At 48.3% G+C, this 19,459-nt stretch overlaps 2 protein-coding genes across 2 annotated transcripts; both read left to right on the forward strand.

Moving 5' to 3' along the window:
- Window positions 1-28: 28 nt before the first annotated feature.
- Window positions 29-7,588, forward strand: mdh2 (malate dehydrogenase 2, NAD (mitochondrial)). Its single transcript, XM_006640810.3, has 9 exons — window positions 29-214; window positions 2,972-3,140; window positions 3,727-3,810; window positions 4,046-4,155; window positions 4,665-4,790; window positions 5,908-5,985; window positions 6,254-6,353; window positions 6,609-6,760; window positions 7,278-7,588. Exons 1-9 carry the CDS (start codon window positions 152-154, stop codon window positions 7,407-7,409), a joined length of 1,014 nt encoding a protein of 337 aa, XP_006640873.1. The 5' UTR covers window positions 29-151; the 3' UTR covers window positions 7,410-7,588.
- Window positions 7,589-8,277: 689 nt separating this feature from the next.
- Window positions 8,278-19,255, forward strand: LOC102698580 (GAS2-like protein 2A). Its single transcript, XM_069184295.1, has 6 exons — window positions 8,278-9,366; window positions 10,839-11,077; window positions 11,759-11,866; window positions 12,774-12,870; window positions 14,173-14,452; window positions 15,381-19,255. The coding sequence occupies exons 1-6, from the start codon at window positions 9,009-9,011 to the stop codon at window positions 17,188-17,190; spliced, it is 2,892 nt and encodes a 963-aa protein (XP_069040396.1). The 5' UTR covers window positions 8,278-9,008; the 3' UTR covers window positions 17,191-19,255.
- Window positions 19,256-19,459: the final 204 nt, after the last annotated feature.

The raw sequence follows: 19,459 nt of genomic DNA on the forward strand, positions 1-19,459 counted from the left end.
GAGGGCAGGGATAGGCAAGGTTGGTAGTTCCGCGAGTTAGCTCTGTCTTGCCAGGCTGCCGTGGTAGAGGACGTTGGAGTCACTGGAAGCAGAGAGACACCCAAATTCAACGTTCTCCTGATTGTGAATTAACGTCAAGTCTTATTGAGCTATGTTTTCCCGCGTTGCAAGACCAGCACTAAACATCGCCCGGGGTCTCTCCACTTCATCGCAGGTAAAATAGCAGCACTGTTGCGAAAAGTTTTAAGAATGCCAAGGCTGGTGAGGTCAGCGAGCAGGAGAGCGCAGCGCTTGGCGTGCCCTCTGAGAGGAGTTTAGGCGCTTGCTCTGTGCTCTTAAGTTTTTTTATATTATTATGCCTCTGGCAACCCTTGTTAGTTCAAGGCTGCGTGTCAATGGGGTTGTGTCAATGCGGTGGTCCTGAAAGTGCATCACTGATGGCTTTAAAAGTTGGGGACGGGCGAGTTGGCCGGTTTTTCTCTGGCCACTAACATTGTATTCCCTTTGGAAAATACGGACTTGAGCCGGGTACACAGATACAGCCCTGGAAGGTTCTTTCTTAAGGAGCTAGGCTGCTTTGTGGCCTGTTCTGCACGGCCATCACAACGCAGTCTCATTTCCCCCCGGCTTTGTTCAGCTGGAGACTGCAGCACCATTTCCTGTGTCTTAATCCGAGGTCGGGAAGCGTTAACGGAGGTGTCTTGTGATAGCTGCCGGTAACCCAGTCCGTTTCGTATTTATTTGTAGGCCATGGCGCAGAGGCTTTGAAACCCTATATGTCTTGTTTTCACTGGCTGAGATAGTTTGTAGTTTAGGTGTGTCATTCGCAAGGTCCCCGCTGTAGCTGTAGGTTATGCATGTTTTTGGGGGGTTGCTTGAGTTTTAATTTTACTTAAAATTATTACTGATTTAGAATTGCATGGGACTGAATAGGATGCTGAGGGTTTTTTTCCAGTTTTTGGACTGACTGTCTCCCGCCCTGTCAGGTGCTCCGCGTGTTTCGCTGCGCCTGCTGTTGATGCACTAACTCCGTCTTGTGACGTCACACGCGCACGCCTGTCGAGAAGCAGGTTCCTCTGGCTGATCGATACGGTATTGCTAATGTCAAGAACCGGACTTCATTCTAACACAGAAGCACAGCCCTAAGAGGACTGTACCGGCAGAGCTGTGTGCTGGGGTCTGGAGGTGACATTGAACAGCAGCGTAGGGTGGTGGAGAGAGATTCGGCCTGTAGCTTTACTGTGAGCTTTTCAGAAAGTCGGTCTCTTTATTAAGGCCAGGATGAAGTTACTTTTTAGTACAAATTCTTTCATGATGGTCAAATATATACGAAAAAGACTAGCGCACTTTTCTGCACAAAACAAAAACTAGGTATCTGAGATGTCAACTATAGTAAAACAATCTACTGTTCTCTTTTTGGCAAAAGGAAGAAACTGAACTTTTTTTTTCAAATTTATTCTGTATGATGTTTGAAATATTACTGTTCCAATAACCCCTGAATGGAGAATAACCCAGGTTGTCAGTGCTAGTGCATTCTTGAATGCTTTTATCAGAACTCCCCACCAGATATAGCTCGGTTTTTACTGGCTCTACACCATTCTGCTAAAATCAGCCTAATCAATTTCCAGACATCTTTTTCTTGCCAGGCTTGAATGAGTTTTTCCCCCTTAAAAAGATGTAGTTTTGTTTTTTTTATCTTCATTCTCTTTTCATTTCTTTATTGCAACATATCCTGTTGAATGTACAGTCATTTTTTACAGCCCCAGTGTTGGCTAATTTATTCCTACAACAATGGATAAAAATGACAAATCAAGTACTGTACACGGGAAACATTGTTGCACAAAGCTGTTTATGGTGTAAGCAATAGGATCTTTGAGTGGTGTAACGTTAGTATAGTTCCCCCTGCTCTACTTCCTTTCCATTTTATCGGGGCGTTTTGGCTGGTAGGAAAGCGCTGTTTTTATCCGCTGCAGGTTACACAGGTTCGTCTGAATGTACAGCTGCAAGTCCTTTGCCAAACCCCTAGACCTGTGGCCACTGACGGGGGTGGCTGTGGCTGAGGCTGGAGGCCCCGAGTTGTTCTTTCTGGGGGATCGGATCAGAAGAGGTTTCCGAGACGGATTAGGAAGTGTTTAAGACTCTCTCGCTGGCGTGGACGCTGCTGGTCTTTGTCCCTGATTAATGGCCTCTCTCGCCCCGACACTATTAGACCTGTGACCTTTTCTCCTTCTGGCATGTACAGTCTTCACTCGCAGGGGTGGTGTGTGATTTGTGTTAATGGCCACAGGAGAAGCCATCACATCAAGCCATGGGCACAAGGCAATAAACCTACCAGTATGTGTTCGGACTGTGGGAGGAAACCCATGTGAACATGGAGAGAACATACAAACTCCACACAGACAGCACCCCTAGAATTAAACCTAGGGCCCCAGCACTGTGAGGCAGCAGGGTTAACCACTGCACCAACATACAGCCAGGTTTTCTGTTAATATGCCTCTTAAATCAGGACAAATTGCACTCTATCAGAAGCTATACATTAACACTTAACGCCTTTTTCCACCTGATTCTGATCTCACGTTCGTGAGCTTCCTGTGGTCCAAGTCCTATGTGTTTTTTCATGTTTGTTGCCCAACCCCACAGCTCCTCAGTAGGGAGGAGGCCAGGTGCAGGGTTGAATCATTTTTATCACCACGATGCTGCTGTCAGTGTACAAGAGAGAAGGAAGGTATTGCAGAAGAAAAAGGAGGAAGTTCACTTCAAGTTTTTGGCACAAAAATGTGTGCCAGAGTAGTGCAGGCTCTTTGTAGTGCCTGGTATATTTGGGCAGCTTGGGGAAACTCTGGAGTCTTTAATTTGAAATGAAGCAGCGCATGGTTGAATTTGCTCAGGATTAACAGTTACGAGCACAAACCAAAATCCAGAGCTATGCCAAAAAAATCGGTAATCACGTGCGGTTTCTTCTCGCTCACAGAACAATGCCAAGGTGTCGGTGCTGGGGGCCTCGGGGGGCATCGGCCAGCCCCTCTCCCTGCTGCTGAAGAACAGCCCCCTGGTGAGCCAGCTGTCCCTGTACGATATTGCCCACACCCCTGGAGTGGCCGCAGACCTCAGCCACATCGAGACCAGGGCACACGTCACTGGTGAGGCTCTTCCTTCCTCGCCGGCCTCCCTTACTGCCAGCAGGTGTAAATCAATATCCTTGCAAAGTATTCTGCTGTGACCATGTGGAGCTGCGAGTCCAGCTCATTCAGCTGCCAGTGTTCTCTCCTGATACTTCAAAAGCTGCATCCCATCACACCTTGCTCTCTGACCGATTTAGCGCATCTCTCTGTCTTTGGAGGCTGTGCTGTCAGATCATCGTGCGAGCTGTTCAAAGGCTGGGTCTTGTTCCTGAAAGTGACGTCTAAGCACAAGTTGTTCTTGGATTTGTTGCAACCTTTTACCCCCTGCTAACAAACTACGAGAAAACCCTCAGGTTGCAGTTGAGAAGAGGTTGTGGTTGCATGATTGTAACGTGCTGTTTAAGCAATGAAAATACCTGTGTGAACTTAATCTGCAGTGCAGCTGAAATTGCTGCTGCTCGGTGTGATCATTTCTTTGATTTTTAAAAAAGGAAGAAGATACAGACATTTTAACTGTATACCCAGAGCACCACGTCTGTATGGGCTGAACTGCTGCTGGGAGAGAAGATCGGTGTTTCTCAAGTGTCGGTTGTTTGTGTCTCAGGGCACATGGGTCCGGAGCAGCTGGGAGAGGCCCTGAAAGGCAGTGAGGTTGTGGTGATTCCTGCAGGGGTCCCCAGGAAACCAGGTGTGTGGACGTGTACGCCGCAGTCCGCTCTTTTCTCACGCACGGTGCTTGCAGTCCTGTCGTCCTCCTCCTTGACAGCGTGCCGAGGGATCGTCGCCCAGGCTCTAGGCTCCTGTAGAGTCTTCCATGTGAGATGCGAAATGTCATGTGCAGTAAACTTTTAGATGCAATCCCTCGCACATAGCCGAGCAGGTGGTCCAGGGGTTCCCCTGAAATCCTTTGCTGTGTGTTCCAGGCATGACTCGCGATGATCTCTTCAACACCAACGCCACGATCGTGGCGGTCCTGGCCGATGCCTGTGCCCGCCACTGCCCCGAGGCCATGATCTGCGTCATTGCCAATCCTGTGAGTCCACCCGTGGCACTGCGAACAAGTCATGATTCCTGACGAGGGTTAGGGTGAGGACCAGGTGGTCGGGCCCTTTTCCACACAGTGGGCTGTTTAAAAAAAAAATAAAAAAACAGCTGAAACATTGGACATTAACATTGGAAAAGCAAGATAGGGTCCAATGGTTTAATCCAAAAGTGGCTTGGTGATTTTAAATCTTAAATAAATCCTTAAGTAAATAATTGCAAACCCAAATTTCCTTTGTTTTACCAAGTTAAACTTTGTTTGAGCATGCCACAAACACCTGAACACTCTTGCAGTCCTCTAAGGTAATCTGAACCTCTGAGAATTTGCTTGTTTCTTGCAGGGGTAGGTTTTCTAGTGCACTAAATATTAAACAAATTATTTTCTTTATAATTAAAAATAAAAAATGCGACGGTGTGTTATTTGCAGATGGAATTTTTAGTGCAAAGCACAGGGACCTTGTACCACAGCTCCCATGCCAGACTAATGGAGGTTTTCTGTAGGTGAACTCCACTATTCCCATTACCTCGGAGGTGTTCAAGAAGCACGGAGTCTACAACCCCAACAGGGTTTTTGGGGTGACGACGCTGGACATTGTGAGAGCCAACACCTTTGTGGCAGAGCTGAAAGTAAGGATTACATTCTACTGCCTGAGACTTATATAGAGGTCTATTGTTTTCTACTGTTTTGTCCACAACAAAACGGCCTCAGTGAGAAGCTCCCTCTGACCGTGAGAAATCAAGCCCGTTTCAGGTGCTCACAGCTACAAAGCACATCTCTTGATGATGAAGAGGATGTTAACGCTTCATCCTGCACTTTTCATAAAATCCTCTGAGTGCATTACAATAAAGCAACCCAAATTAAGCAAAATAAAATACGGAATGAAATCAAACAACTTCGTATCCAAAACAATACAGTAGCTAAAGTTGGACAGCGGTAAAGACTTTCTTGTATAGATGTATATGATGGCGTGGGTGGAGTGAGGGACGTGCTCATGGGCTCAAAAGTTCAATAGGGCTCCTGTCACAAGTCCCCTCTTTCTGAGCAATCACCTTGGGCCCAGTACCTGACAGAAGGCAGGCGCAGCCAGTCCACAACAAAACAGATAATAGAGATGCTGATTTATTCATGATGCAGCCAGCAGGAGCACAAGGAATTAAGAGAAAAAGGGGTCTAGCTCCTGAGCTAAAATATTTGCTGTGTATAGTTCTTATTGTGCTCCTGCTGACTGCTTTGTAAAGAAATTGGCAGGATATTTTCCCCCTTTCTGTTGTATACTGGCTGAGCCTAACCACGACTAGGTTCTGGGTCACAGGTGATTGCTCAGAAAGGGGGAGCCTGTGACAGCACCCCTATTATTTGACCTCCTTACAGAATGATGCTCGCTTTCAGGTCCATCAGGGAATCGCAGCATCCTCCCAACCTGAGTTCCACACATGGGATCAGCAACTCTATATACTGTCACCCACGGCAACCACACCAATCAATCACACACACCCTTTTCTGAGGCCTGGAATCCAAGCAGTCCTGACCAATCACTGTGCTCACTTCAGCACACGCCCCTTTCCCTACCCAAGTGCCACAATACTTGCCTTCAGCATCTGACGAAAGAGCCTGAAACATTAAAAATTACAGTGTTTCATTTGTCATATGGTGGACAGCTGTTTGGAATATTGTTTCATCTGCCCCCTGATTTTTAATTTGGGGATGTCCGAGTCTGACGGGAGGTAAATGATTCTCTTGCAGGGCCTAGACCCAGCAAGGGTCAACGTGCCTGTGGTAGGAGGTCATGCAGGAAAGACCATCATCCCTCTCATCTCTCAGGTAGGCTTCTGGGAAGGGCCAGGCGATCGCGGCTCTGCTGTGCAGGGTGCTCTCCTGCAGGGGTGGCCATAAAGAAGCTTTTGTTTGAAGGCTGAGTGATTGCAAGCACGGCTTTGAAGTGTGGAATAATTCCCTTCCGACCTGAGGCTTGTGTCCTTGCTGGGACTGATCTCGGTGCTGGAGAAGATGTAGTTTTGTCTGTTCCTCAGAGACGGTTCCTCCCTCACGGTCATTTTCTTGCCGATTAAATGTTCGCTCTTTGTTTCAGTGCACGCCCAAGGTGGAGTTCCCTGAGGACAAGCTGACCGCCCTGACACTCAGGATTCAGGAGGCTGGTACGGAGGTGGTGAAGGCGAAGGCGGGAGCTGGTGAGTTCAGCTGCTTGTGTGCTGTAGGGCAGAGCGATGGGCGTTTCTGGTGGCATTGCTTTAAACTAAACCATCTCTCGCCCGCTTCTGCTGTGTAGGGGAAATAGATATCGAGAAACTAGTCTGTAGTCCTGAATAACAGTCGGGAGTTTCGGAGTCTGTTCCGGTCGTGTGTGGGATGCTATATTAATTGTTTTTCACGGGCGCAAGACGTGCTCGACACCCCCATAATCGTTTTGTGCCCTCCTGCCACAGGGTCTGCCACGCTGTCCATGGCCTACGCCGGCGCCAGGTTCGTCTTCTCCCTGCTGGACGCCATGAACGGCAAGGAGGGCGTCGTGGAATGCTCTTTCGTGAGGTCGGAGGAGACGGAGTCCCCCTACTTCTCCACACCTCTTCTGCTCGGGGTACGTCCCGTTTCCTTGGTGCATAAAGGGCGAGATGATATTGTGGCTGAAATAGTGCAGTGAAGATGGCAGGGCTGGGGGTACTGTCTGTGTGGAGTCTGCATGTTCTTCTCGGGTTTGTGTGGGTTTCCCCTGGGTGCTCCAGTTGCCTCCGACAGTCCAAAAATATACCAATAGGTTAATTTGCTTCTTATAAAATTGTCCCTGGTATGAGCATGTCTGATCAGTGGTGGACTGGCGTCCCATCCAGGGTGTATCCTGCCCTGCATCCGTTGCTTGCTTGGATATCCAGCTCCCCCGCAGCCCTGAATTTGATCAAGTGATGAGAAAATGGATGGACAGTGCAATTATGGCCGGCCATTCTCAACAAAATGGTATCTTCTCCACATCCATATCTGGGGAAATGCCAGCGAGAGCTGGGAGAGAGTGGCGGAGAATTCCTTTCAAGGTTGAGACGGCTGCATTTCTCCCGCTCAGGTTTGTGAAGAATGTGGTGGTATTTCTTTTTTCCCTTCAGAAAAATGGCATTGAGAAGAATCTGGGGCTGGGCAAGCTGTCTGCCTTCGAGGAGAAGCTGGTGGCGGAGGCAATGGCAGAGCTGAAGGCCTCCATCAAGAAAGGAGAGGAGTTTGTCAAGAACATGAAGTGAGCCTGCCTGCAGGCTGCTGAGCTCGTCGTTATTTATGTCATGAAGTCACTTTCACGGACGCCACGCACTTGTAGAACTGAAATTCTACTCCCCTTGTCTGCCATGGTGTAGCTCTTTGTTACTGTCCAAAAAAAAAAGAACATAAGTTATATCATCAATAAACAGCCTATGTTTTCTGATCTGGTGTTGGGGTGCCTTTTGAGTCTTGAGTTTCACCGGTGACAGCCTCTTTGTGTGCTGTTGGGACAAATGTCTGTGGTTTTGTTTTTGCAGGAATTTCCAGTCCATATCCCAGCATATCTGTTCCTTTTAGGCAAATAGGAGATTTTTGGGCCTAGCCTGGAGGCTGCCTATAAAGTGAAAACAAGCTCTTCAAGACTGTATCCAGGTGATGTAGGTACTCTTGAAATAAACCCTGTGGCTGTGGTTAGGCCATGCTTGAAGAATGTTACCAGAATAGCACTTAACCTTAGTGTAGAATAATGTCCGTAGCTTGGTAAGTGCAGCCAGTAGCACCTAGAGTAAGGGTATTCAAGGAGTCCTCAAGTCCCAACACCAAATATACTGTATTTTGTCCTGGTTCCCAAGATTGATTAACCTGAATCCATTTCAGTGAGGAAACCTCTAACCGACAAGCGACGTCTTCAATGTATTCAACTCCAACGGGTGAACTCTCGCAGAATTCAGCGCTGATGAGTTTGATCTCTCAACCTTTGTGGCTTGAATTCATTTTGTGTGTGTGTGTGTTTCACACACACAAAAAAAAGCAAAGTTAAAAGCGGAGGTGAATTTTTCATTTCAGACACTTTTAAAAAAAAAATTATGAATCTTCTGGACATTGACATGGGTTCCCAAGGCGAAAATAGGACAGGTGAAGTATTCGTGTCCTCCTCTGTGTGAGAAGTAAGTTTCTGTTTCTGGGAGGGTGGCAGTGCTAGGAGCAGGCCTGGCGGTGAAACGGTTAAAGAGGATGTTTGCAGCAAGCCCTCTGGTAACCTAGGAGCGCCAGCCGAGCAGCACTGCGAAACAAACACGGAGAGCCAGCGGAGGGGCGTCCTGGGGTCCCGTCCGAGGGAGACGCGCTTTCACGGAACACACGCGGTGCGATACAAACACCCGGCCACCGTGCTTGGCGTCCTTAAAGCCCGGCGACTTTCGACGAAGGAAAGGGAAACGGTTTGGCTAAATGCCCCGACGCGTTGCAAGTCATCCCGCCGGACAGTGGTTTGGCTGCGAGCTGTAGCTCGGCGTTGATCTTTTGAAGGGCTGTGTCACCCAACCCTACCACCAGAACGGGGCGCAATGTGACTCCGCGACGTGGACACTTTCTCCCGTGGGTGCGCGCAGAGAAGTGCAAGTTTGCGTTTTTGTTTGTTTGTTTGTTTGTTTGTTTGTTTGTTTGTTCTGTCTTGTCGCGTTGTTCGCGTTGCCCCCTGAAAAAAAAAAAAATCACATCACTGGCCCACAGCAACAGGTGCCTCTGTTTTTTTTTCTTCCTTTTCCGACGAAATGCAAACGGAGTACGTGAGCGCACTGCTCCCATCCCTCAGTCTGAGCTGGTGTCCGAGTAAATAACCGCGCTGCTTGAAACGCCAGAGGATGTCGGGGATCCACACCGCCACCAACCGCAGCATCAAGCCGTTCAAGTCCAGCGAGGAGTACCTGTACGCCATGAAGGAGGACCTGGCGGAGTGGCTGACGGACTTGTACGGCATCAGCATCGCCGTGGACGGCTTCCTGGAGGTGCTGGAGACGGGCTCGCTGCTGTGCCAGCACGCCAACCAGGTGACCCGGGTGGCCGGGGAGTTTCTCCGCCAGTACGGCGCTGGGGCGCTGAAGATGCGGCTGCCCACGTCCGGGGTGACTTTCGTCAGCTCCGCGCAGGCGGCGACCTTCCTGGCGAGGGATAACGTGTCCAACTTTATCAGCTGGTGTCGGAAGGAGATGGACATCAAAGGTAGGGAGGGCTGCTGAGATGGAAAAAGTGGGGCTAGGAGTTCACAGTCCCGTATGCAAGCGAGAAACCAGTGGGGGGCTTAAACGATCACGTTGAGCTTTGAGCTACGTTTGGTCTTGTCGGAAAGATTAACCCACTTGCCTCTCCGGGCAGTTTGCGTTAAATGCCACGAAAGCATTAAAGTTCAATGTATTTAAAAACAAAAAAACAAAACAGTTTAATGTTTTTTTTTCCAGTCTAATTTGTTTTACTGTTGATTTTAGGCACCGAGTTTTTACTTCGTCTTGTTGATTGCTAAAACGTATTTCAGTAGTGTGAACCGGAAACACGGTGGCCTGTCGCCCGGGTGACACAGGTAAGTGACCTGGGACATGTCTCCACAGGACCCCGGGGACACCAGTGTCTAGACTTTATTTTACTCGGAAGAAACGTCTCCATTATACTTAGGCGAACGTAAGCTTTTCTGTTACTGTTAATTTGTTTTAAGGCTGTTGCGTGTTTGTTTATTAAAGGATACATTGTTTTTATACATCCTAAAGCTGTTTTGGTTTAATTTGTTAAGACTCAAGGGGTCTTGGAGACATTAAAAAAAATGTGGGCGATAAAAACCTCAACCACAAGGAGGAGCTGTGAGCTCGACGGAGCGGTTTTGAAGTAAATTTCTGTCTAGCCCTACCCCTGCAAAAATGGCCAATAATCTTGTGTCTTAAAACCGTTTTGACTGAACCAAAGACTTGTAGCTTTGCAAACAAAATTTATTTCTGCTTCGAATGGTACAGTTTAGGTTTTGAAAAGCAAAATCTTTGTTTTCATCCTCTGATCCCAGAGAGTGCTGCAGTCTTGCAGGTTTTTAAAGGGAATTTCACTACTTACCGTGTAGCCAAGGGTGACTGTTAGTGCAGGTTTCATCCATCCACCCATTTTCTAACCATTTCTTTCAGTTGTGGGTCAGGGTGGAGCTGGAGTCTGTCCCGGCAAGCGTCAGGCACAAGGCAGGGTACACCCTGGACAGGACACCAGTACATCAGAGGACAGACACACACACACACACACACACACACACACACACACACACACACACACCTGGACGGGACGCCAGTCCATCACAGGACAGACACAGACACACACACACACACACCCTGGACGGGACGCCAGTCTATCACAGGACACACACAGACACAAACACACACTCACACCAGGGCCAGTTCCCCCAGAAGCCAATTAACCCACCAGCATGTCTTTAGACTGTAGGAGGAAACCAGAGCACCTGGAGGAAACACACACAAACGCAGGGAGAACATGCAGACTCCACACAGACAGCACCCCAGGTCCAGAATTGAACCCAGGGCCCCAGCACTGTAAGGCAGGCACTGAGCCACCCTGACATGTAGGAATAACTGTACGACGCCAGTAGCCCGAGTGCAGGGCGCTCTGTGCTGCACTGCCCTGCAGCCCTGCGTCTGTGCCCCTAGATGTGCTGATGTTTGAGACGGAAGACCTGGTCTTGAGGAAGAACGAGAAGAACTTCATCCTGTGCCTCCTGGAGGTGGCCCGGCGGGCCTCCCGCTTCGGAATGGCCGCCCCGGTGCTGATCCAGCTGGAGCAGGAGATCGAGGAGGAGATCCGTGAGGACCTGGCCCTGCCCCCGCTGGAGACGCCCCTGCCCAAACCCCAGCGCCGCATGTCCGACTTCAAGAACCTGGATGCGATGGTGAGGAGCAGCTTCTCCTGGGGCTCAGCTGGGAGTGAAATACAGGAGAGCTACTGGACAGACAAATGCAGTCATTGTCCGGGCAAGCAGTTTGCTTGAGGTTAAGAGCTGTTTAAAACAAACAGAAGACTCAGTGAAATTTCTTTTGATAAGAAAGGGCAAAATTCTTAAACCTCATCAGGATCCTGCTGTAGGCTCTGTGTTGATATGACAGTAGCTGACAGGTCTCTGAGGCTGAAAGTGTGATGCTCCAGCGCCGACACGTTGAATAATTCAGCAGGGAGTGTGAAACAAGGACGCGCAGATAGAAGCTACTGTTCCGCTTTAAGGCACAGAGAGTATTCTGATTGTTGTGTAAAAGTGTTAGATATTGGAGACAGCGCCAAATCCAGGGAGAACAAGCGCTGGGTTATGATCAGATATAGCGCACACCCTGTTGGATAACACTGTTATCTCCCAGGTTTCTGTTGATTGTTGGAAAGGATGCATGACGTGTCCATGTTACCAGATTGTCCTACAGGCAGGGTCATATCCAGAGCCTCTCGGCTGCCATGATGATTTGTGAGGGAGCTGCTTAGCGAGTGGAGTTAATGGTTATGCTCTGCGTCTGGTCAGCCGTACAGAGGAGCCCTGCTGGCCCTGTGACAGGCAGACTGACCCTGGGGGCCTGTGTCTGTGCAGGTGCAGTACCTGGTGAGCCGTTGCACCTGTCCCTCCCAGTTCTCCATGCTGAAGGTCTCGGAGGGCAAGTACAAAGTGGGAGACTCAGGCACGCTCATCTTTGTGCGGGTAGGTCCCTTCTGTCTCCGTCATTCATTTTCCAAAGCTGCAGTTCTCCGGTTTTCAAAGGATACTTCCTTGGCCCATGGTAAATGCTGAATATCCTCTTTCATGCGTGACCAGTGTATCGCACTCTGCAAGATGCACACAGCTAAGCTGTCGCCCACAGATACAGATGTGTTTGAGTTGGCTCAGTTATGTACTTGGCATTGTGTCAGTGTATCAAGGCTGACTACTCATTTTATGGTGATATTGTGAGTCACTATATGCCTGGATGTGCCCATAACTCCTTCATTAAATGTTTTGGAAGACTAAGGAAAAGACTACCCGGTAGCTTGTTTTTTAAAAAGTTGATATTATATCGTGTTTCTGTCTGAGGAAGTGACCTTTGGATGAGTAAACATGTATGATGATTCCAAATTATTCTTTTGTTCTGTTATTCTTAAGTCAGACCAATTGTTAGGAAGTTTATTTACTTTATTTATTTACCTAGTTGATTCACTGTGCAGTGCCTCTAAAGAACAAGCCTCACGAGATTTCAGCGCAGCTGAGCCTTGAGCTAAAATACTTTTTTTCAGATAACATTATATTTCCCAAGGCAGCACAGTGGTCAACATTCCTGCCTCACAGTGCTGGGGCCCTGGGTCCAGTTCCTGGGGTGCTGTCTGTGAGGACTTTGAAAGTTCTTGCAGTGTTTGCATAGCTTTCTTCCTGGTGCTCCGGTTTCCTCCCAAATTCCAAAAACATACTGGTAGGTTCATTGGCTCCTAGAAAGTAGGACTAAAGAAGATTCTTTAATTCATCCATCAATGCTCAGGAAGAGGAGAGTTGTAACTCCCTGTCCTGGTTTCTAGGGTAGAACTGTTAAAATTGAGTTTGCATCCCGGTTGGTGCTGTTGTGTCTCTGCCCTTGCAGATCCTGAGGAATCATGTGATGGTGCGAGTGGGAGGGGGCTGGGACACTCTGGAGCACTACCTGGACAAACACGACCCCTGTCGCTGCACCTCTCTGAGTGAGTTGCTCTGCACCCCATTGCTCTCTGCAGCGGACAGGGCATCCTCCCCACTGACCCCATCTAACAGCATCCTCATGAGCATGTTTTAATAAAAAATATAGTGAGCAGGATAAGTTGGAGGCAATTCGGTGGAGAGCTTCTAATCTCATGTAGTGCAGGTGTTAGGGTCACACTAGTTCTTTAAACTTGTAATTGAATTAATTGCATACTAATCTGGAAAGCTGCTGAGCTCAAAATCCTTCAATGGCGAGAAATAGGAGTTGCTGCTCTTGGACTGACACTGATAAAGATGGCATTGGCTAGCTTCATTTTCAAGCAGGTTTTTTTTTATTTCACTGATCTAGAGGAAGTTTTAAAGACCTCTTCGTCCACTGTCAGTGCTGACTTGTACTGCTGATAGTCAAGTACAGCTCCTGTTTGTCTGTTAGCATGTACCTGGTTTAACCAGCAGCCTCAAAGCCTGTTGGTGCTGACAGAGAAATCTCGCAGCTCCCAAAATGACAATGGTTCCATATTCCATCAGTCCTTGCTGAGACTTGTTTCTTTTCAAAATCTAATGATGGCATTCATCAGCATCAGGAAGTGATAAGGTCTAATATTGTTACCAAATTGGAATCAGTTTTTCTTTGTGTGTTGCTGGCACCAGTCTGCACTGACCCACATTCATGTGCTTAATATCACCTTCCAGGATGGTTGTTATCATATATTGACTGAGCTCCTATTATAAGAGACCCTGCTCTTACCTGTGATTTATCTGAACGTATCTTTAATACAGCCAGCATGTCAGTTCGGTGTTAAAATGTCAAATAGATTGTATATTTTTCATGGTCCCAACCTGATGTGAAATGTATAGAAACTGACATGTTCTGCGAAGACCTGGACTGACTTGTAGTTCCTCAGGTTTAACACTAGAGGGCCTCCAGTCCTGATATTGGAGAGTGTCTCGCAATACAGACCTTTCAACTACAATCTTAAGCTTCCATAATAGCAGTATATTTAATTTTTTCCTACTAAAATCATTTGAAGCCATTTTCTGCTGTGGAATCGACACTTGGCATGACAACGAACGAAAAAACTTCTTTAAATATGGGACAAACAAAAGACTGCAACATATGTGCTAGTTCCTCGCATTTAGACACGCTCAGGAATGGACATCCTAGCAAGGAATTCTGTCAGCATCTTCCGGCTATAAAAGAGCACGATAAAGAGCCTCAGCGCACCCACAGGAGAAACGACTGCTCTGGGGGAATATTTTTCTCAGCGTTCTCTCCGTGTCTCCTCTCTTGTCCTTGGCTCTAGCTCACAAGCAGGCAAGGTTGGTCAGTCCCCACAAGCCGGTCGCCCCCACCCACGAGATCAGGGCACGCCCCAGCCCCCAGCAGGACGCCCAGGGCCAGCCTCAGGCCGCGCTGGTGGTGAGCCGGGCGCAGGCCCCGCTGGCCCCTGTGGAGTGGACCCCCTCTGCCCCAGCCAGAGGCCTGAGGCCAGGCCGCCCCCACAGCCCGTGGGCCCGCGCCGCTTCCTCTCCAGAACCCAGCGCCAGGACCGCGAGAGAGCTGCGGCCTCCCACCCCCAGCAGGTGGGCGATCCGCGTGGCAGTCTCGCCATTGCCCCCCTCAGATGTGTGTGCTGCCTAGCCAGGGACACCCCAAGACAAGTTATTACTGACTTTATCTCAGTACACCACCCTCCATCAGGCTGTCAGTAGGAGCAGAAGATGAATAGGTAGGTAAGCAGGTAGATGGGTAGATATGGGGTCAGTAGACAGGTAGTGGGGCAGCAGGTGTACTGACAGGTGTGGAGGTGTGTGGGCAGGTGGTGGGCTGGCAGGCAGATGGGTGGGTTTATCATTAGGTATTATGAGGGTGCACAGGTGTTTAGATAGGTGAGTTGGCAAGGAAGTGTACCAACACTTGCAGAATTAAGTAGGTTGACAGGTCAGGTGCTTCTAAGTATAGCTGATTCTATGGATCAGTGTACAGAAGAGTCACTGGGGACAGCGAAGAGCTCCGATTGCCTTCACCCCAGTACAGCTCATTCCTCAGACAGGGAGGGGACACATCTTTGCATCTCTCCCTCACTTGTGCTTCACACACAGTGGGCCTGTGCACCTCAGGGGCACATGAAGAACAAATATGCACAAAAAAATAAGAGGCATTGACCTTGCTTCACACAGGAGAGATCATTTTGTAGATTAGGGCTGCTGAGGTTTCAGTGTTTAATTAAGTTGCAGCAACCAGCTAATTGCATTCATCTTCTTGTGAATGAAATTCCTTTTCAGTCTGCAGGGAAATGGCAAACCCACAGGGATGCTGCGCTTTTGCACTGTCTACATTAGCAGCTCATTTGTGCTTGAACTGAAAGCCACTTTGATCGTGCTGCTTGTTCAAACCTCAGGTCCCTGAAGTCTGTGGCTTGTGTGTGGGATGGCATATCAGGACATCTGTTGCAATTTTAGTGTGTGTGTGTTATGTGACTGCATAGGTGATTCCTGGGCTTTGTTTCAGACTCAGGGGGAGATCTGCTACCCCTACCCACAGACAGGCCTCTGGAGAAGAAAGGGAGAGCTCACCTCAGACAGCGTCCTCCAGGACAGGAAGAGAAGAGACACGGACAGTCCCCTCCCCTCGCCTCGCCAGCAGCCTCCCTCGTCCTGCCCAGCCGACGCCAGTCTTGACCCCAGACCTCCAGCGCCCAAAAACGCCACTGGTCTTCCAGAGGGCCCAGAGCCAGCTCACCTTGCAGCCACAGCAAACTGCAGACATCAGACTGGCTCAGACCTGGTCCAGATCAAGGCTGGTGTCTGCGCTGAAGACAAACGCTGCGTCTCCCTCCAGCAGCACAGAGACAGCAGCTGAACTCCAGAGCAGAGCCCCAGCCATGGCTTGCTCCCAGAGGCAGGCTGGGATGGTAACCGGCAGGCCAGCAACTTCAGTGAGAAGCACCCACCCTGGCCCTAAACCAGAACTTAAAACCACCCAGCAGCCTGAAGCTGAGGTCAGACCATTCCAGAAGACTCCGACTGTTAGCAGATCTATCAGTCCCACCAAGCAGCTGAGCAGTAGATTCTCAGCTTTGGCTGCCCAGGTCCACACCAGACCCATGACTCCCATTGGCAGCTTCCAGAGAGGAAGTCAAGTAGATAGGACAGGCAGGAAAACCCCTAACCCGGACGCCAGCCTGAATGGAGAGAGCAGGCGGGCCAGCAAGCTAGGCGTGAGTGTTCCCAGACAGAACGCATTAAGGTCATCGCCAGTCCCTAGCAGCTCTCTCGACAGCAGCACGATGCGCGTCAGGGTGACAGACGCTAGTGATCTGGAAGAGGCTTTCCTGAACAACAAAAACAGAGAAAGGGAATGCCTCTTCACCCCCCCACCGATCAGCCCTGAGCAAGAGTCCAGACTGTACAAAAGCCTGGAGTATGAGATCTTGTCCAACCTGCGGCTCCTGGGGGTCGAGTCCGATAACAACAGCGACGAGAATGTGGAAATGTCATGTGGTCCGCAGAGCAAGCAGGACCTGCAGGAGACCTCTTCAAGACACTCCACTCCTTCCTTGGCCCGAAAGCCCCCTGCAGACGGAACATCTCACCAAAATGAGGTCAGCTTTGATGTGGTCATAGCGGAGCTTTCCAAGGGCCAAAGGACACTCAATAAGTTGGACGTGGAGAACTGGGTGGCCAAAATCCCCAACAATACCCTAAGCAACACCGCCAGAGACCCACGCACCACGTTCATGGAGAGGGCCATGGAGATGCATGCAGGCCATCTGAACATGTCAAAAGCCAACAGGGCAAGCTCCTGGTCCTCTCTGGGGTCCAGCTTGGAGTGTAAAGAGCAGCCAGAGGCTGAGAAGCAGCAGCTACAGGATCCAGAACTGTTTTTGAAGGCCAGCCCTGCGTACTCCTTGGGTTCTGCAGAGATCCCTGCAAAATCCAGAACCCCGTCCTTCAAGCAGAAAAGGTCTCTCAAAAAGCCGGAGAGGGTGCCGTCAATCTTCAAGCTGAAGCTGCGTCCTAAGGTACGCCCTCGAAGAGACAACAGACCAGAGAAGAGGCCCTCGAAGATCCCGACCCCTGTCTCCCACAGACAGGGTCAGACCAGGCAGGTAAACCAGAAGCCCCACAAGTCTTCAGACAAAGTGCCAAGCAGGAACCAGCACAGCTCCCACTGCTCCATGCCCATGCTGTATTGCACTGAAGATAACCTGGGCTATGAGGAGGACACCTGGCCTGCTCCTCCCAGCGCCTTGCTTCCAGAGAGCAGCGAGCCTACTGCCGAGACGGCAAGGAACGGAGAAGAGGAGTCCTGGGTGTAACTGCAGCCTCAGGTCCCTCTCACTGCTGTTTGAAACAATCGGCACATTCTGTCCCCTTTCCTTCTGTCTGGGAAAGTTTAAATCAAACCCGAGCTAGAAGAGGTTTAGTTCGCCATTTGGTGCAGCTACAGGCATGTGAATCATCGTATGTTTTTGACAATTTAGGCCAACCTGTTTGAAAAATATGGGCATGGGGGGGGGCATGTCAATCATCTCTGTATTGTTGACACATTTAGAAGCGAGCACATTTATAATATAGTTAACTGGCTTCTAGATTAATCTATTGGCCCAAGGGTGAGTGAGTACGTTTGTGTCTGTTTCTGCTCTGCGAAGGACTGGTATCCCCACCCATGGCTTGCTGGGATAGGCTTTTCGCCCCTACGACCCTGAACTGGGAAAAGCAGTTAGAAAATGGATGGATGTTTAAAAAGGGCCGAGAGCAAAGGCAGAAGCTAATCCCATCACAACCCGATCACCTTCTTCTGAATAGTGGGCTCTTATTGCCTTCTCCGGATGCAGGATGCAGATGCAGGCTGGATGCAGAGGAGGGTCTCATGTTTATTTTAACCAATTACTACAAGATTGTGATTACTGTAGTTTCTTTTAATTGATCGATGCTATTTAAATTAACTTAAAGAGTGCATTTGTACTTTTTCTGTTTTCATATAAGGAAGGCTTACTTCTTTTAACCATTACATATACTATATACTGTTGTACATTATGCGATGGTGTAGGGGAAGACGTGGTTATATGTGAATGTGGCTATTTGTGACAGCCCTCTGCACCAAACCTTCACAAAGATCGAGAGACAACTGTATTTAAAAAAAACATCTGGCAGCTTCTCTGTTTGTTTCTGGTCTGATAAAATTAACAAAAGTTCCCATTCTGTCTTGTAACAGTGACACAGGAAAAGCAATACTGAGGCCATTAAATGCTTGTCTGTAACTCAGTTAAACATTGATTCCGACAGCTCTCAGGCAGTGATTGTCCAGTTTTTAATGGGCAGAAGATTATTCTTCTGATGAGAACAGATTAGGACACTTGCTCTAGACATCCTTAAAATTCAGTCCCAGCAGAAAAAAAACAGCCTGCAGTGTCTGAAAACAGTCCACACAGTCCTTCTTTTGAGGAAGTGAAGATGACAGTGTGGCGATACGCATGCATTATGTGCCTAACGCACCATGCTGTCCGTAGAAGGGGCTGTGACATGTATGGTTGTGTTTTGAGATATGCACAATCCTTTATTATGTAGTTTCAAACAGAAGTCCTGGAGGAGGTATGCCCTGACCTCGCCCACACGTATCATGCCCCTTCTCGACTCTTTTGCGTCCTTCAGTTTCTCCTCCTTTCCTCCACCCCTGAAAACCGAGATAGCTGTGAAACATTCAAACGAATCCTTCCCAACACAATTAATTTAAAAATAAACCAGCACATGCGCAAGTAAATTCAGGGCTGACTGCCTGAACAGGCTAATCACTTAACCTTTGCTTACAAATGAGCTGATACTAGACCTTCATTCACAGTGTGCATTGTAACACCAGATGCAGTCTGCCTGCTTAGAAACATCTTGTGACAAAGGGCCAAGGCTCATTCCTTTGGTCTATTTATAGCCCTAGTGAAGCTGCTGTCTATTAATACATTATGAGCGAAGTGTTTGTTCTGATCCTGATCGTCACGTTCTGTGCGCTTTGGTGAAATTGCAATAAGGAAGAAGTGTTTGATGATCTCTTTACATTAAGCATGCCATATGTCAGCAATGAAGCAGCAGAAGAGCTTTGGTTTTATGTCATATTATTCAGTTTGAAATATTATTTTAAAATGTGATCATATATATTTTTGTAAGCAAATACCCTGTGATTTTTTTTTGATACTATAAATTGACTTTTGTATATTTAGATGAAATGAAGAAAAACATACTTTATCCTATTATATTCTTTAACTTTGTATGATACCTTGTGATTTTTTTTCTATTTGACGTTATTGTTTTGTATGATATTTAAATAAAATGAATATTAATGATACAATTGCTCTTAGACTCTTTAATCCTGTACAGAGTGTGACGCAGATGACCGATAGATAAACTGAGCGATATCTGTTGTTTTGGGGTGGGGGGGGGAACATGATTATTTTTTAATACTGCACAGCTTTGCAGCTCAGCCAGGGATCTAGAAAATCCAGGGATCCTGGCAAGGACAAAAAAGATTCCAGGAACAGTTTTAGCTCAATGGCAACAAAACAAAATTGTAGCACATTCTGACCGAGTGTCACA

The sequence above is a fragment of the Lepisosteus oculatus genome, chromosome 26 (assembly GCF_040954835.1).
Source record: "Lepisosteus oculatus isolate fLepOcu1 chromosome 26, fLepOcu1.hap2, whole genome shotgun sequence".
NCBI classification, from domain to species: Eukaryota; Metazoa; Chordata; class Actinopteri; order Semionotiformes; family Lepisosteidae; genus Lepisosteus; species Lepisosteus oculatus.

What these genes read in the sequence shown, in the direction of transcription:
- mdh2 (XM_006640810.3), top strand. Translation starts at nt 152, where the DNA reads ATGTTTTCCCGCGTTGCAAGACCAGCACTAAACATCGCCCGGGGTCTC. An exon ending in GTCTCTCCACTTCATCGCAG is followed by an intron (nt 215 to 2,971) that starts GTAAAATAGCAG and finishes TCTCGCTCACAG; the next exon opens with AACAATGCCAAGGTGTCGGT. An exon ending in CCTTTGTGGCAGAGCTGAAA is followed by an intron (nt 4,791 to 5,907) that starts GTAAGGATTACA and finishes ATTCTCTTGCAG; the next exon opens with GGCCTAGACCCAGCAAGGGT.
- LOC102698580 (XM_069184295.1), top strand. Translation starts at nt 9,009, where the DNA reads ATGTCGGGGATCCACACCGCCACCAACCGCAGCATCAAGCCGTTCAAG. An exon ending in TCAAGAACCTGGATGCGATG is followed by an intron (nt 11,078 to 11,758) that starts GTGAGGAGCAGC and finishes GTGTCTGTGCAG; the next exon opens with GTGCAGTACCTGGTGAGCCG. An exon ending in CTGTCGCTGCACCTCTCTGA is followed by an intron (nt 12,871 to 14,172) that starts GTGAGTTGCTCT and finishes CCTTGGCTCTAG; the next exon opens with CTCACAAGCAGGCAAGGTTG.